Below are 18,602 nucleotides of genomic sequence, written 5' to 3'. Positions count from 1 at the left end.
GCATGCAAAGTGGCAGATTCTTCTGTTTATGTACAAAATACGTGGTCTTGTTTGGCATCTTGGATATTAAATTTGTAGCTGTTTTGGTCTTTTGTTTATTATTTTCAGTGTAAATCAGTTATTTTTATACTGACTTCAATGGAGTTTGTTTGATGCAGCTTTACACAATAAGAGTTTTATGCACCGCTCAACACAGCCCCCAGGGGGCACCATGCTCCACTATAAATTTCCCACACACTAAAATTAGTCGTTTTTGTTACTCGTTATAAACTTTAGTGAAACTTTAATTTAGAAAGAATTAGTGAGCTGGAACTTCTAGTAACTACTTAATATTTTATCAACATCTTAATGTGCACTCAGAACTTTTTCACCTATTTTGTGGAGAGGTCAACTTAAATGGATAGTTCACCCCAAATACAAATTCTTTCATCATTTATTCACTCTCATGTCATTCGAAACCTGTATGTGACTCTATTTTTGTGCAACACAAAAGAAGATATATAGTGGAAGCAAATGGGGTCTCAAATTGTTTGGTCACCAAATCTTTTTCAAAATATCTTCTTTTTTGTTATACAGAAGAAAGAATAAATGATGAAAGAATACATTTTTGGGTAAACTATTCTTTTAAATTTGCATTCCTTAAATACCAAAAATATGATACAGACTGCATCTGTGAAAATCAAAATGGCATCTGCATGAAAGTATTTATATGAAACAGTATAATCAATAATCTGAGTAACGTATTTCATTTCGTTTGCAAACAGACCCTTTGCCCCTCACTTAAATACGCTTCTTTTACAGTCAAACTTGTTTTTCCCGTATTGTACAAGAGCTGCTGACACAAATGCGCACCCCCCCCCCTACACACCACCTGTCACCTATAACCTGTCCCGTGAACTCCCAGCCCATCTCTGTTTTTTCTACAAAAAGGCAAAAAATCCTGTTTTGTTTGCTTTAAACACATTTTGACGTGGCGTGTCTCTTCAAAGGATTGTCAGGTTGTTCTAGTTTCTGTTAAGATACTACGGGTGTTACATTACAGACCAAGTGTCAAGTAACGCCTAATGGAAAGCATGTCATGGTTTTGCAAGCAGGCAAGATTTTTAAAAGATCTTTTGACAAGGTTTTACATACCATTTTGATTTGATTATCATTTTGCATGCCACATTGCAATCACACAATTGTTATTTCATGTTTGAGACATGTACGGACTAAAATATGATGTCATGGGATGCTTTGAATACTGAAAGCTGCTGTTCTATAACTTCCCAGCTAACACACTTACGTTGTGACGACGTACCTGGACCGAAACATTGGTACGTTTGGTACGTTGCAACGAAGTACCAAATAACGTTCAAAAGACATAACTTTGTGATTCCCATATTCGTTGTGACTACGTAACATAGAGAATGTGAAGTTACGTCTCGCCATGTTGAATCCCACATTGGGATGATCGCTGTTAGTGCATTCAATGCAGTGTTCTGTTTTTCTTGTTCAATTAGGAAATATAACAGTGGTAGGTCGGGCTTGCTGTGTTAAAAACTGAAATAGCATTACGCAGAGTCGTTCGGGAAAATCCCCCGGTTCTTTCACTTTCGATTTCTCCATATGTCAAACAAAACATGTAGCAGCACATATCAAAACAATATTAGCAGTGGAGTATGATCCTCCCAAGATGGCGGCACCACTGCAACATATAGGGCGTGATGTCAGCTTCACATTCTCTATTGGACATTGCTGGGAGGGACGGGGTGACTACCTCGTGAAGACGTAAATTAAACGGACCATATTCGTCAACCCAATGTTCCAAATAACGTTTCTGGGACGTGACAAGTACAGATAGTCCCAACGACCAAACAGTAAACATTGTTTTTATAATTTTATTTAAACACATTGTGTTTAACATGGAGGATTAAATTTTTTTATTTAATCTGTGCATTAAAGATGATATTTTATGCACAATTCTTTCAATTTTCTAGTTAGATATGTATTATACAAAGTATAACGATTCATTCAATTTCCCACAGCACTGTACATCAGCATCAGACATTTTACTTCATACATTACTTGTGTTGTGCTTCTAGAATCAAGACCGGCCATTTGTCATATTCAAGTGATCTACTCACGTTTCATTTGACACATTGCCTTCAAAATGCAAAACCTAAATGCAAACACTTATGTTTGCTATGCACATACAGTGAAATCAGCCAAAAAAGTCTAAATGTTATTGCATTAGAAGTTAACAAAACATCAAACCAAGTGGGATTATTTAAACACACCAAAACATTTCACAACAAGAAGTACAGATGAGCAATTTCAGCTTGCCAAACTTGTGGAATGTGTTCATAACTAATGTGATGAACTACACCTGTTGTTACTCTGCAGATGTACACATACAGGCTATTTGGTTCATACATCTGCTTAAAAACGACCATGGGAACGGTTGAATGGAACGGATTTTGACCAAAAAAAATTGTTCAAAACATCTCACATCACCCCAATGTTCCCACTGATAATGTCCGTCTCTGGTAACTACAGAGCCTTGTACATTGTGTTAACACTTGACTTGTGTCACCATACTGAACTGACTGCCCTCCGTTTATACAGGGCTTCAAACACACCACTAGAGCATCACACCCCAGATAAACAGATACCAGATAAGATAAGCAAACATCACACATAGTCTCCGACCACAGGTAGGAAATCCCTCCATCAGGCTCTCCACAGAACATGACTCAAACATACTTTACTTTCCTCTTTAGGCCATTTCTTTCATCTTGAAACTGTCTTTCATCTTCGGGAAAACAGCATCGAGAACCAAAAACGATGTTTGTACAAATATCAAAAAAGCAATTTTCCTTACAGAATTACTCTTATAACAAGACTAAAGTTATAAGAGGAGCTCCAATGTTCCCTGAGCTATGACAACTGAATGCCATTCATATGAACATCCTTAATGTATTTTGTCTCATTATTGTATAATAATTTTGGTATGAGATGGTATTGCAAGTTAGGTTAGGTTATATTTGCTATATACATTATTGTAACCATCGGCTTTAACTAAACATAGTATAATTCTCCTCGACATTGAAAAGCCATCCTGAAGTTTAGCCAAACTTCTATTCACTATTAATGAACTGTAATGCTATTACAGAAACAATGATGTTGGCATATTTTATGCAGTATTGATGTGTCTAGGTGAAGTCTCTTGTGATTGAGGTTCAGACCTTGCAAGGCCTCCTTGGCACGTTCCAGCTCCTGCTCCTTCTCCCCGAGCTGCACCCTGAGCTCAGCGGCGGAGAGCGTGTCGGCCGAGCAGCCACCGTGCGAGTCCTCCAGATCTTTACTCAACATGTCCTTCATCTGCCTGAGGAGGTGCACCTCCTCCTGTAACTGAGCCACCTCCTCCCTCAGCAACACTGCGGAGAAACAAGACATCAAGGTTTAGATCAAAAAAGTCTAAAACATCAATTCTGTAAAATACATCCGAATGCGATTTGAAATTCTCTGAAATACGTCTCTTTAACTTCAAATTAAGTTTTAAATAGTTTATTAGTCACGAGTGTTGTGACACTTTCAAATGCCGAACTGTGTGACATTCAATGAAAGAGTCAGTGGTTTGACACAACGGATTTGTAAGGCGTGAATGCATAAAATGCCTCTGTCGCTAGCTCTCTTATGAGCCTTGTGAGTCCCACGAGAGTCATGACAGACATGAGTAAAGGCAATATTTCTAGCTTCCCATCGTCTCCACACTGACAGCTGCTCTTGAATGTTGTACGAGAACGTCTCACAGCGTTGTGCGGATGCTTCCATTGTTACTGTAGCAACAGATGTAGATACACTACATTCTGACTACACAGAGCAAACAGATCTGATTTCATTACTTGCAAAAAATAACAGACAAAACAGTCAAAAGTCTTAAAGATTGGATATGAAAACTACATCAGGTTGGGATGCAATGTCAACAAATTCAATGTGGCTGACAAAATAACAATAATAGGATACAAAGGATGCTTTTTCTTATTCCTACACTCTTTCATGTGTTTTCTATTTGAATATTTTCATACTTTAATCACAGAGGAACAACATGTCAGAATAAATAGATCACAAGAGTCGTGATGTTGACAGTTTCTATATTCAAGGCTCTTCACAGGGTTGAGGGAGTCAGAAACACATTAAGCCTGAGAGTGAAACCACGGCAACAAGAGCGGGACGCAGGCCCTCTTAAAGGAAACCAGCGGTAATTGGCAAAATATCAACAAGTACAGAAGCAAAACTATTATGCCATTGAAAACAAGAGGCGCAGAGGACGAAAACGTTCCAGAGGCTCTTTTAATGAGCGGAAGAGCTATGTCTTTTTGTTTCGAATGAAAAAGGCCACATATCACAAAAGCTTTTTTTAAACTCATGTGGCGACTTTTGTTGTCGACATTTAATTTTAAGTCCTGTCTCTTTAACGCGGTGGAAATTCATGGAACATCAATACGTCAGGATTGTAATGTAAATGAGTCACATAGTCAGTTAGGTGTTGTGTGCTCCCACTGATACGCTCAGTAAGTGAATAAATTAAGCGCAGGCCTTCGCTGAATGTGCATTGCATTACCAGGCGACGATGGCGAAATCAATCTTTTTCAAGGCAAAGGAGAGAGCTTGTCAAGTAATAGAATTCAATTAACTGTAAACTATAATGCAGCCACACCGTGGCCTGGACGGTATGAATGGGGCTCGGATAAAATGAATCAAAAGCACTTATCAAGAGAAATCAATACAATTAATGAGCTATTTTGTTTGGAGTGCAACAGGGAAATGTAAACACATCCAGCTGTGAGAGTAAAAACACCAAAACACATTTTGCAAGGCACAATTTTTTTCCATAATCTGTATTTTTGACCTGTTTTTCCAGTTCTGATACCCAAATATAAATATAAAATTTGTTTGACTTTCCTTTGGCTTTTCATGGTTCATGAAAAAGATATTCTTTTATTTTACTGGCTCAAAAAATAAAGAATTAATCGTACATACATATATACAAATATATAAAGAGTTAATTTGCCAAAAAAAAAAACTCTGCTTTCTTTATTTTTATTGTGCATTCCAATTAATATGAACAAAACTGCAATTGGGTTGTTTTGATTAATTAATAATTTCTAAAAATAATAATAATAAATCTAACTAAAACAAAAAACATGATAACATAACAAAAACATGATTTAAAAGAGTTATCTGTTTTTGCAAATATACATTATATATATATAAATTATTTATATAACGCAAAACTAGTGTAAAGTTAATTTACCTAACTGATATTTTCACTGTAAACAAAAATGACAGATTTAGAAAAAGATAACCAGCGCCTGCGCTTTGCGCCGTCACACAACACCCCTCGATGAGAGTACTTCCAGATAAAACGGACAATTAAATCACTTCAACCAGCTAATGCTACAGTCTGATAGCGGACACTTGAAAGCGATGCTGCTCTTAAACCACAGTCAAAACAGAGACGTGGCGTGAACGTAAGAGTCCAGATAGCGGCCGGTGCTTAAAGCTTTTCTTCAGCCTGCTGTTGACAAGGTGAGTGTCTGCAGCACCGCAGATAAGACCGAGAGAGACGGGCTATTGGTCAATGTCTGTGCCCACTACCGATCAGAGGGAACCAACACGAGATGCGATGTGATGCAGGAAGCCCCCTTTCCTTGAAAAGTGCTATTTTTCATGCTGGTGCATTCTGGCCCAAAGCCGCTTAATCATTTGTTTAATTTGGAGGAGACTTATTTGGAGCAGTGAGACCGGCTGTCTCGTCGAGTTGAGCCCGGTGCAGGCTCGTATCTCTGGCTCGAGTCCAGGATTTGTATGAGAATTATGTAGCTTCTGCGCTCGGAAAGTAGTTCAGATGACTTGTGCCAAAATCTTCAACTGAGGAAGAAATTATGAATTAGAAAATTACAGAGTGTAGAGATCTCACATGAAGCACCAAACTTCCACAATTTGATAATTACAATATAAACAACTAAATTTCGTTAATTTAATGACAATTGCCGCACTATTCAACAGGTAAATAAATGCACATCAGAGAAAACAATGTACATCATAAAATGAACTACAATGCAAATTTAAGCAATAAAATCAAAAGGCTTCGCTCATGCCGTTTTACATAATCAAGTCATAGGTAAACACCATTGTTAGACACAAGAAGGTTTTGTACCACATAACAATAACCGATCTAAAATTAAGACCAAGACCAAAACTTTAAAGGTTTTATAAACTATTTCACTTGGATCTGTAGTTTAGATCTGTAATTATCATTCCATTTGTATTATATGTATAATCCATTCCTTCAACAGACAGACGTACAATTAAACCACTTTCATTATGACCAAGTTGAAATACAGGTTCACCATTATTCTTTAAAGAGTCTAATAAGCCTTCAGACACACACTCATGTAAACTTTATGAGAGGTGAGAGCATTTCTAAGACTGTTTTGATTCTTTGGGAACTAGGCTGATGTACACAAAAGCAATCGGGCCGCTAATTTCTCACAATGCACCTTTTAATGGATTCACATCGTCGGCACCCATTCTTCTCATTTAAGCCAAAATTAATCCTGCACCTCTTTGCCACTCAGCCTCGGTGGATAAATCAAAGCATCTCGTAAATTATCTGAGTCAACCCCATCCCAGAGGTTACATACTGGATAAGCCTTGATACCAAAGTAAAAAACTAATGTTTGCTTTTTCTCAACCTGACATATTGAACTTTGCTTTTGTTGAAGAATTTTCAAAGGGTTAAGGTGCTTAATGTTTATTTGTCAAGCCTGTAATAAAAGCTATAGTCAGGTAGGTCAAGGGAAGCATTAAAAGCTTTTAATTGAATGCGTTTAACTTTTATTCCTGAACCAGAAAAGGGTTTAATTTAATAGGCTAGTAAAATCACAGTTAAATTGGTGCTCCTGCGCCATATGAAAAGATGACAAGCAGCTATGTAAACTTGCAGCGACAGCAATATTTTCCTCAGTACAGATTGTCCTTATCCGACTCAAAGTTCTGACATTATTTTCCCTGCGGTTCTGTAATAGACCATTTTGTGAAGGGCTAAACCCTTTGAAAACTCTGAATTCATGTTTCGACTGATTACAAAAAAACAGTACTGTTAGGGCAAGCCTCTAAAGACTTAATTTCAACTCTTTACAAATTCCATCAAAGTGAATTCATCACAGACAATCTAGCGTTATACAAAAGCAAAGCAGTATTTACAAGAGGAATCAAGCCGGTGCGTGTATTTTTTTTTTACATGCACAACAGCAAAAAATACATTGTTCATAAGTGTTGGTTTGAGTCGCAAATTCCGGCGTCCCAGTGGCACCAACCGATTTCTACCACATAAGGTCAATGAGGAAGAGGTTGCAGGTGTCTCCAGGCTCTGACATACTTTCAAAGTCTCAAGGGAACGGTTGGATTTATGGAACGTTCTAGATTTTAAAGGCCATTTTTTCAAGCCATATTTATTTTAAAAATAGTATAAAAAGATGCTCAACAAAACAGGCGTATTTCAACACAATGGATTAAATATAAATCAACAAAAGATTTACAGTGACCAAGTAAAAGTGAAATTCATAACTAAAAAATGTAAAACACTTCCTCCAGACATGGGCACTGCATCTGTGTGCCATTTTCCCACAATCCCTTCCGAGCCTTGATATGACCAACTATGGAGCTTTGCACCAAGAGAATAAATCAGTTTAATTTCAAGAGTCCATTTTAGGAGTGGATGAGATTTTCTGCTAGACCATATTTTCATCTATTCAGCCAGCCAGACGTCATAGCAGGGTACTCATGTTTTTTCATTCGACCATTAAAAATAATAAAAACACAAAGATTGTGTGTTTGAAGTGATCTAATAACACATAATATGAGATACTTCTGATTTAACCCTGGTCAATAGGTTCTCTCTGATCTCGAAGGAATGTTTTATTAGTCGCTTTCTATGAAGAACGCAGGTTCACGGCAGATACAGAAGCTGTACAGTACGCGTCCTACACGTATCTGACATGCACTCCTCAGGCTTGTAATACAGTTAGTGTAAATCTTTCTGAAAGTATTATCGTGGTTTACAAACCAGGAAGGAAATCCTCTTGCGGGTTGCACTGTAAGACTGTTTTAAGATTGGAACTCTGTTCAATCTCATTTTGTAGCTTTGCTCATGAATTATTTTTTAAGTAAATATTTTGGTCTTTTTTCTCAGTAAAAAATGCACCGTACTCCCTTTTGTTAGATCTATGCTCAAACCAAGAAAAACCTATTTGCCAAAGGCGTAAGAAAAATAAAGCAAATTCAAGACTTGCTCTCTGAAACATTGTCCATATATCTTACACCAATTTACTTGAAAAGTAAATCTAGCTTGTCTAAGAATGTTTAGATTTGTCTCGTTTTCCAGCAGAGCAATGTTCTTCAGTGCAGAAGATAATAAGCTCATTACCGTATTGACCGCCCGAGTCGTATTCATTCATCTACAAGACAAAAACACTCACGCCACCCAATACAGGATTCAAGGTCTCCACTGCAAGGTGTTCAACAGATTGCACATGCTTTAAGAAAGACAGTTGTTGCCTTATATAGATCCCTGTAGACCGATAACAGGCTTCCCAGCAACCGTTCGGCGCTTGATTATGGATGTAATTCACAGGCAAGGAACACGTTTCTGTGGGCTGCTGCGGGAGACCACAGAGGTTGGCGTCTTGATGATAAGGGCCACACTTCATCTGATGGAACACGCTGCTAATGCCTCTTAGCCTAAGAACCAAATTACAGAAGCACAATCACGGCTCTCTCATGTGGACAGAGAAAGTGAGAGGCCGAGACTTTGATGTTACTGGTGAACTGAGCTGTACTGACTCACTGACAACCTGTCAAACAAAAAGCTGGTCTGCATGTTAAAACCCAATTTTTTAACGAAAGGTTAATTGAATTAACATTTCACATTTTACCATTTTTAATCAACATCAAAGCTTATCACCGGCAAACAGCTATTCATTTTGCATGCTGATCTTTAGCATCTGTGCTGGTCAACAAACTTTGTAGTTAAAGGTCCAATGTCTAATTTTTTGGAGGATCTATTGACAGAAATACAAAATTCAATAAATACATATGTCTTCAGAGGTTTATAAAGACCTCACATAATGAAGTGTTTGGTTTTTATTACCTTAGAATGAGCTATTTTTGTTTTCATAAACAGGGGGTACCCTTACATGGAATACGCCATGTTGTTTCTACAGTAGCCGTAAAGGGACAAACTGCTCTACAGAGCACGTCGTAAATACGTTATCTCCTTTGGCAAAGAAATGAAAACGTGACGACATCTTTGTCCTGTGTCAGCCACCGTAGTGCTTTGAAAGGGATGGGTGGAGTGAGCCGTTGGTTGCAATTCGCAACCTCACCACTATATGCTAAATTTCATATACTGGACCTTAAAAAAGGTTCTTTATAATAATAAAAGGCAAGAAAGACATGGTCCATTTAGGAATCTTAGGGACTTAGCACTTTATACTAAGAGCATTAAACCTTCTAAAAAAACTGGTCTTCTCAATTTCAGACTGAGAACAAGCTGAAAAAAACGAAATATCTGGTTGGTTTGGAAAAACTGGATTGTTCCCTGCAACAACAGCAAATATTCAAAAACGAGCCATTTAATAATACATCCAGCAAACCACCTAATTCTAAGGCAGTTTAATTAATCCGGACGAAACACCATATAAAAACAAGCGTGACTCAAATATGCTCCTTCATACAGCAAAAGAAAATCAACACTAAGACCAACACAGAAGCTTAGATTAAAAATAGCGCTCAATGACATTTCCAAATCAGAAAAATTATTAAAGGTGGGAGGTTTGTAGGCAGCTATACTATGATAGGGGCGATTTGTGCCAGTGCCGAATTACATGCATGAAAATGCATTACAAGTCTCACACTACGCAGAGGGATTGGGGGCGGCGCTCTGCTTGACAAAATGCGAGTTGTGTGTAGCACTTTGGAGATTTAAGAAACAGTTTAAGAACACACGGAAAGTGTGACATCTGTGCGGAATCGTATTAACTTTCCTACTTGTGATGGCAAGAGAGAACTGTTACGTGTGCGTGTTAGCAGTCTTCAGTGAGTGGATATCTGTGAGTAACAGCTGTGCAGAATTAATTGCTCTGCGTTTAAATTGCGAGCGACTTTAGTCTGCCCATGCCAACTGGAGATAGTGGTAATTGATTCGCACTTTCATTAAGAACAGATTAGGCCATGCCATTGGATGGGCACAGAGTGCACTCGCACGCATTAACACAATGCATCACAATGGAATGCTTGACAACTTTAAACTCAAATATGTCTATATAATTTCATAGGAAAGTGATCTGCTAATATTCATATTTATCTAAATGGAACTTACAGGCTCCAAAAAGAATTTACTATATTATACAATTATGATTTAAACGTCGATGCTTGCAAACAGTGTCTCATCCGATTATAAAGATACGCATTCAGCCGGATGGTGTTGTTATAGCATCTACAAGCAGGGGCCGATGGTGCCATGTTAACTAACAAATGTTAAACCCTTCATTATACCAAAGCTCTTCACATAACACACTTCTAGATCAACATGGTTTGCTGTTACTGGGACAACATGTGTGCAAACCAATTGCAGGCTTTGAGAAACAAGGGGACGTTAAAGTGTTGGTTCACTCAAATATAAAAGTTCTGTCATCATTCACTCACCCTCTTGTCATTTCAAACCTGTATGACTTTCCTTCTTCTGCTGGACACAAAAGATGGGCGATACCCGATTACTATTGCACGAACACATACAGTGTGTGTGCAAGCGAATGGGTGCCGTCGTTGTTGGTTGAATTGAAATGATCAAACGTACAAAACTCTGTTACTACAGCACAGTTTTGTTTCTCCACCTCCCACACAAGCATATGCTTTCCTCTGATACGAAAACACAACCACTTCACATACAGTACAATCATTTAGCTTGGCAGTAACAAAATCCTGTTGGACAGTCGTCTGCCACAGTTTTGTTCATTCTCCGATATATAACGCCTACGCTTAAGAGAAGTGTCTCGTTCGAAAATCCTTGTGAGCGTGGCTGAGGTGACCGAACGCAACATATTGTAGTATTTGTCAGCATGGATGCTCTAGACAGGGTTTTAGCAGTGTGAAACATGACCGTGAGCTGCAGTGTAAACTTGTAGTTTGGACTTTTGGGGTGAAAGAAAAGGGCGCAGTTTGACAGAACCATCTGGCGGTGTGGGCTTGAGGGTCAAACTCATTATCCTCATCTATCTGGAGCGTAACCACTTGCACAGAGTAGATCAGCGAGCTGCAGAGGTTATGCCAGAACCTGCTGGCGCTTGTGGCACAGCACACTGGACTATGAGCGGGCACACACAGATAAACACTAGCTTGTAAACTATTCAATTATGAAGAAAAGATAGATTTTTTAATTTGATGTGTCAATTTAAAAGTGCTCATGTGTCAGAAATAGTTTTTCATAAACCATAATATTTTTGATTGACGAACGTCGATGTCATATACAGCGTCGGAAAAATTTAAGAGACAATTCCAAATTATCATGTAATCAGCTTTTCTACTTATATTATGGCCATTCCAGACCAGTGTCTGAATTTTTCAACAAAATCGAACCTCAGGAGTGAACGGCAATGTGAAAGACTGACAGCATTACAGGACAAAAATCGAAAGTATCACATAGAAAATTAAAAACAAAATTGCTTTTCCTAAATACATATTCAAATATTACTGTTTTATTGCTTAAAAGTGAAAAAGATTTTTTTATTGCAGTATTTGAGGTCTCTGTTTTTGAAAAAATACAGAGCATCTCTTCTGTTATTTTGACCTGTTTCTCCGCTTTTCATTTTTCTTCAAATAAATGCAAATAGAAAAAAATATCATTTGAATTTGGGGATAAATATTTTAATCTACTTAAGCTGTTTGTTGACAATGATGGTTGACTGATCTAAAAAACCTGTAAATGATTCCAGAAAAATATAAACATCACATTCTATTTTAGCTCTGTATTAAAACATACTTTATATAAAAATGTATAAAGCATATACAAGCACAGGACAAGTGTATACCAGCAAAAAAACACCTTCACCACAGGACTAAATCTAAGAAAGAGCGGCAGTTGAAATCCCCTGGGGAAAGTTAAAGAACACCACACAAACATTAAATCATTCATAGTCAAAAACAATGCAACTCTACCGGTCCTGAGGATTTTCACAAATGTAAGTTCTATCTATACAATCGAGATCAAAGAGTATTTGTTAGCTTAAAAAAATGCTCAATGTGCACCAGGAAGTATTTATATAATAAATCAAGCTCAAAACTACACATCTGAGGAGACTTACTGTCAGTTCCCATCAATACTGACAGACAACATTATTCACTTACAGTAAATCACTGACTTCAACAAATCCACAAAGCGGGCAGTGTGACACAATGTAACAATAAATAAACAAAACGTGATTCACATTCCTCCCATTTTGATTAAAGCAACTGTGCAAATACAAGTGGCTGAATGTAATCCAAAATGTCTGTTGCTAGACTTTGAATAAGGAGTGTAAAGATCAGTCCCACAGTGTTGATTTAGAGGGGTGTGGAGAAGACACGGGGATTATTACTAAAGGCCATAAGCACAAGCAGGTCGACTCAGGCTTCAAACGTTTTGTGAGTATTCCTGTTGCGTCATAGACCACATGGTGAGAGAGGACTAAAGATTTTAAATGTCGCAAAAACAAATGGGTGTCTCCCAGAGATTACATCAAATTTGGGAAATCTCTTGAAATGTTTCAGTTTCTGAAGTAAATAGTATTACAGTGATTTCAATAAAGTGGAAACATTGCATCACTAGGACACTTTCAAAACATTGGCTAGTTTGAGATGCTTGGAAAACAGCAAATATTTGACTCAATCCTTCTAAAATATCAAGCAGATTATTTTGACAGATTACAGGTTAAAATTGAAGACTTCCCAAACATCCGATCAAATCTCTCACCCCTCACATTAACAAACTAAGTGATGTCATGTTTGCTTTATGACCATTTTGTTCTCACAAACAACAAGCTGTATGTGTCATAAGCAAATTACAGCAGATTGCTGGGTAAAAACTCCACGTCATATGTAGTAAATCATAGGTCTCCACCATACAACACAAAATTAAAGACAAAACGTACAATTCTAAAAATCCCATCGCGCTTGATTCCCGAAAGAGTCAAAAATTTGGTTGGTCATCTATGACAGATGGCAAAGCATGATATAGGTCACCCGATTTATTATATGTGTCCCGACACAAAACAATTGCATGGAAATTCATAGACTAACATGCTTACTCAATGGTTAACATGAATCAGCCGTATCAGTATCGGTCATTCATTCATATAGAAACACTCACCCGGTCTGCCCTCTTCTCGTTCAGATCTCATGCTCGCCACAGTAGCGGGCTTCACTGTCACCCCTGGTGTCTCTTCTCATAGCAAGTAAACTCAAACAAAACTCCCTCAAACGTACACACTTCCTCCACACAGACGCACAGTTCACTCCTACTGCCGGCCTGGGAGCACTGCTGTGACTAGTTACTAGAAAGGTGTTGCCAGGTGAGCGTAAACAAGTTTGATCCGCCTGCTTCTAGTTACGTGTGTGTGTACCTGTTCTGGGAGTTTCTCTTGGGTGTTTTCAGATGTTTCCCCACCCCCTCGACACCCTCCCTAGTATGTTCACTCTGTTACACACACACGCAAGAAAGGGCAGAGAGTTTGTAATGGAACCGACACTGCTTTTCCCAGCCTTCTTTAAACAGGCACATTCACCGCATTGGGGGAGGTGACGAATGCTTTTCCGATCAGGTGAGAACGCCTCAGGTAAGGCCCAACAGCTCCATCTAATGGTGGAAACAAAATACAAACGTACTCCCAACTTTCTTGAAATAGTTCACCCGGTTATGAAAGTGTTATGGTTATAACTGTGTGCATACATGGTACAAACAGTACTGCAGAAGAATTAAGGTCACCACATCTTTCTTTTACATCTTAAAAATAATTCATAAAAACAATGGAATATCACTGTGGAACTATAGGAATAACGGTACTTTGTAAAAATAAAATCTATCAAGTAATAAATTAAACATATTATATTATAATATACGTTTATCCTTTGCCCAGAATTTGCAGAATGGACTCTTGGCATTTTATCAACTAATTTCTTGATCTCTTTTTAAACAGGATTGAATGAGTTTCCATCAATTCTGGACTCATTTTAAACATGTAAAAATGTTATAAATATTATTTAGTTTTATAATGACAAAACCAAAAAGTCTGCCAAATTATTTTTATCCTACAAAACCCAATTCTGAAAACAAACACTTTCAGACCTAAATGTTTTATAAAGCCCGGAGCAAACTACACTTTTTAAAAGTGTACATTTTAGTTAATTATATTATATTAAATCATCTTATAATTTTTTATATAAGTAAAATAGGTTGGAACACATTTAGTTCAGTTTTATTTTGGGGTAAAAATGACTTTAGACGGTGACAGTTACCATGACATCAGCCCATACAAATGTCCAAACCCTTTTAAAGTACATCCACTTTTAGAACAGACTGGCCCTACACTCCCTTCTTCACATCCCATAATACCTTGAAGCAGAGTCTGTGAGGAGATCTGAGGGACATATTGTCAGATAAAGGAAAGGATGAGTGTCTGCTCTCTCTCATAGAACTAAAAGAGCCAGCGGCAGATAGAGGCCCACTCTCTACCACAGAGCACCAACTTCAGGCTCCAAATGAGTGTCAGTCTCAAATACAGGCAGGTAGATGGGCTTGAGGGCTCTCAGAACCTCAGCAAGGACTCATCTCCCCTTTCATCCCTCCCTCTTAAAGACCAGCAGATATTGGTGCTGAGTTCAGAGTGCATGCTGGGAAATGACCTTCAAAACAGCTCCGGTCTTCATACAATGAAGCATCAGTTGTTGATGGACTGAATGAGTGACAATGTAAATAGCACACAGAATGTTCCCAGAAGCATCTTTTCGGGTTGTTGTTCCGTTTGTCTCACATCAGTGAGTGTGTATGAGCACACAAAGCTGAAAGTAATGAATTTAATACATTAAAGGGCTTCTAAAACATCAGCCTGCTTTTATTTTCGAGGCTATGAACTGCATAGATACAGTTGCCTGGCAGACCGAGCTTTATCTTTCAAAACAATTTGCGGCTCGGCTGGGAGTAATGAAGTACTGACAGCAAGCACAACATCAATAATGCTTTCCTCGCAGGGCGAAATGAAAAACACGGGAGAATAGAATCGAGGAGAAAACAGAGAATACAATACAGTACGAGAAAATATGGACAAGAAAAGATGGGAGGGATGAAAAGAAAGAGGGATGACGTTTATATTTAAATAATTCACAAAAAAGGAAAACTTCACATGTTTTACTACAATGCATGCTCGAAAGGTTACTTTTGTGCTTTTCCGAACAAATCTACGGTTAAACACACATTCAGATAATAAATGTCAGTACATTAACATGTTATGTCTTCCAAGTCATCATTTTGTCTAAAGTCAAATATTCATTCTCTTGGTAAAAAAGACATCATTCTAAAAGTGACTTCTTTGTTACGCTGGTTTTAACAAAGACATAAAGATTATGATTTATGCCGACAGCACTCAGGAGGAAAGCAATAGAGAGTAACAGGTGTCATTATGTTTGGAAAATGGGACGTCTAGAATAAGACGAGTTCGAGATTCTGTTCAATTCCCAGTTTGATCAATACACTCCATAATGACGCTTCACCACAGTGGGTGAATTGTATGAACCAGACAAAGCGTTTTTGTTTTCTTTGAAGATTACTCTCTCGCAATTTGAGTAAGTGCATTTCTTTAGTCGCTGAAAGATCCAAAAGGACAATCGTGTTTTGGTAGTCTTGTCGTAACTACAAGGGGTTGTGAGAAATCGTACGACTATTACATTTTGCATGTCTATTTAAGGTTTTACCTTTGTCAAGCGTAGAGTCGGGAGTTCCAAAGTCCATCAAGCTCGACATGCCGGTCTGGAAGGTGAGATCAGACACCACAGTCTTCTGCCGGTGGTGGATCATAGGATCTGCAAAAAGAGCAAGACGCATCAAATCGCTGTCCTCTTAAAATCAAATCATTTTCTTACACATTTCATCAGCTTTCATCTTTACGCCTTCTTCAGGTCTGAGGCTGCTAAAGTGAACGAGGACGGCAAACTGCAGGCCTCCTACGAGAAGGGCTGGTCCAAAATGTGCCGGCGTGCCTCAGAGCGGCTCGTGAATCACCGAGCATCTCTCAGCGATTACCTCTCATCTGTAATTAACTCTGAAACAGTGACACGCAGCGCACAAAAGCGCCATGTCCTCTGAATAGTTTTTAAAGACAAATAATCACCCTCCGTCCGCGGCCCACGCACTAGCCGTAATCAATGTGCATTGAAAGTGACAGGTAGCAATTTCATGTACAGTGCAAAGAACAACACACTGAATCACGATGTCCCTGCACGATGAAAGAAAAGGTCCCAAGCTTACGATAAGCGTATGATGAGCGCAAGATTAACAACCGCCATCGATCACACGACTCATGCGTCTCAGCTGCAGATGCCACGAGGGACTGGCTGCACCGGTGAGGACAGAACAAGGGCGGCGTACTGATATGTCAACAGACTGCATTGAAAGCGTTGTAAAGAAACGACACTGTAAACTGGTGCCTTTGTCATATCACACACCTTGCTGCACCTGATGCTGACATGGAGCGTACCGGTATGTCACTTCCGAGAGCAGTTGTGCGGATTGCGTGTCAATTACCGTAGGGCTCTGACGGGAGATATGAAATGGTGCTTGTCATTTTCCACATCATTATGTCGGACAGGATCGTCCTTCCCTCTTTCCATATAACAGATTTGATCTCCGACTGCTTGTTCCGTCTGGCCCTCTCGTGGCTCGGTGTTCACGGCTGACTACGCACCTGAACTGATACTGCTAATTGAAGTCTCTTCAAGTGCCCTTTTCCTCTCATGTACCTGCTTCTGTTACCTGCTTACACAGCTCCTAATGTCACCGTTCACACACCTGTTACATTGATTTTTTTAGACTAAAGGGATCCCTGCTAATTATTTCAAGGGGACTCGTATTGAACTGGTTCAGTAAATAGTTTCACTGCGTTTTTAAAGTTAACTTACTTGGTAATCATTTAGATAGTTACATTTAGTGAATATTTTATTTTCAAATGGTACCTTTATATTAAAAAAATGCATCAACAGCTCTAAATTAAGATTAAACATTTATTATTGTAAATAGCAACAGAGTTGTTTACTATTTATTTTATTAATATTTTAAATAGGCTTTATTATATATATTTATATATATTTTTTTTTTTTAGATTTTAATGGTAATTTTAATATCTTTTTTTGCAATTTTGTTATATTCATTTTTTGTCATTTTGGGTTGTTGTTGTTATATACGATTTTATAATTTTAGCTAGTTTTAAGTTTTTGTTTATTATTGTAATTTAAGTGCTTTAAATTTATTCAAGTTTATTTCTGATGCTACATTTAAATTTTTCGTTTAGTAAAGTTTTTCCATTTTTGGGAAAAATATTTGATTCGATTTCACTAAAAGTTTTAATTTTACTAAACTAAAGTATAATTTATGTACTTTAAATGGAAACTAGGTGTGTACTCAAGGTTTACTATAGAGGCAGAGAGCAAATGTTTCTGCCAAACACGGCTTCTTCAAAACTGAGTCTCAGTGACGAAACTAAACATATTACATTCAAAATCAACCTCAGTATTTTAAGTTCTTCTCTTTGCTCTTTTCTAAATGTTAAACTAGCTGTACTAAACATCTTAAAAGTAGAAAGCATCAAGTTTAAAAAAAAAAGACATTTCTTCCAGTCCTTCATCCTAATGCTGGTCTCACTCCCATGGTTTCATTTTACACGCTAAGAGGGGTCCATAAACCGTTTCGGCTGCAATAATATCCCTATTGTGTCGTGGTATCATTTTCAGGGCGGGTCAATAGTGATGAAAAACTGAAATCTCTTTATGCTTTTATGTGCCCCCTGTTCGGCAGATGCTTGTGGTTAAGACTTATTGATTGAATGCCTAAAACACATTGTCCTCTTCATACCGACAGTGATTTTATTGTTGAAAGTTGGCAGGTTATTGTACTGGTGGTTGCTTTGAGGCCAGATACCAAAATGGTAAGCTGCATAACTGTCTAAAGCTGTAAGAATCTCATCGCAATTGAGATGCATTGCCAGTAAAAATGAGACGTTATTGTATTTTGACAATAAATCAGTTTTCTTGCAGCTATAAATAAACGTTTTGCAGGGGAAAACATTTTGTATTTAAATTGCAGCTGTGCATAATGCACCACATCGTGAACAATATGAATGATTAGCAATGCATGAATCAAACTCCCTCAGAATTTCTGTCACCGTTTTTCACCCGTTCTTTTCTTTTCATGTGCGCACGTGGGAAGAAACAAATCTTATAAAACGATCTAAATGCTTACAGGAACATTACTC

At 38.0% G+C, this 18,602-nt stretch overlaps 1 protein-coding gene across 4 annotated transcripts in view; it reads right to left on the bottom strand.

The window, feature by feature from the left end:
• kaznb (kazrin, periplakin interacting protein b) overlaps positions 1-18,602 on the bottom strand; it is a 119,443-nt gene that overhangs the window by 12,940 nt on the left and 87,901 nt on the right. For 3 of the 4 annotated variants that reach the window (XM_056734835.1, XM_056734834.1, XM_056734836.1), the window contains 2 exons: positions 16,051-16,158; positions 3,228-3,419 (listed from right to left, as the gene is read on the bottom strand). In XM_056734835.1, the coding sequence (XP_056590813.1) occupies positions 3,228-3,419; positions 16,051-16,158 (300 nt within the window). Of the gene's footprint in view, positions 1-3,227; positions 3,420-13,453; positions 13,676-16,050; positions 16,159-18,602 lie in introns of those variants that run through there. The other variant, XM_056734837.1, reaches the window with a different exon arrangement.

Source organism: Triplophysa dalaica, chromosome 21 (genome assembly GCF_015846415.1).
Source record: "Triplophysa dalaica isolate WHDGS20190420 chromosome 21, ASM1584641v1, whole genome shotgun sequence".
Classification (NCBI taxonomy): domain Eukaryota; kingdom Metazoa; phylum Chordata; class Actinopteri; order Cypriniformes; family Nemacheilidae; genus Triplophysa; species Triplophysa dalaica.
The sequence above is the reverse complement of the archived record's forward strand: the minus strand, read 5'-3'. Positions and strand labels throughout refer to the sequence as shown.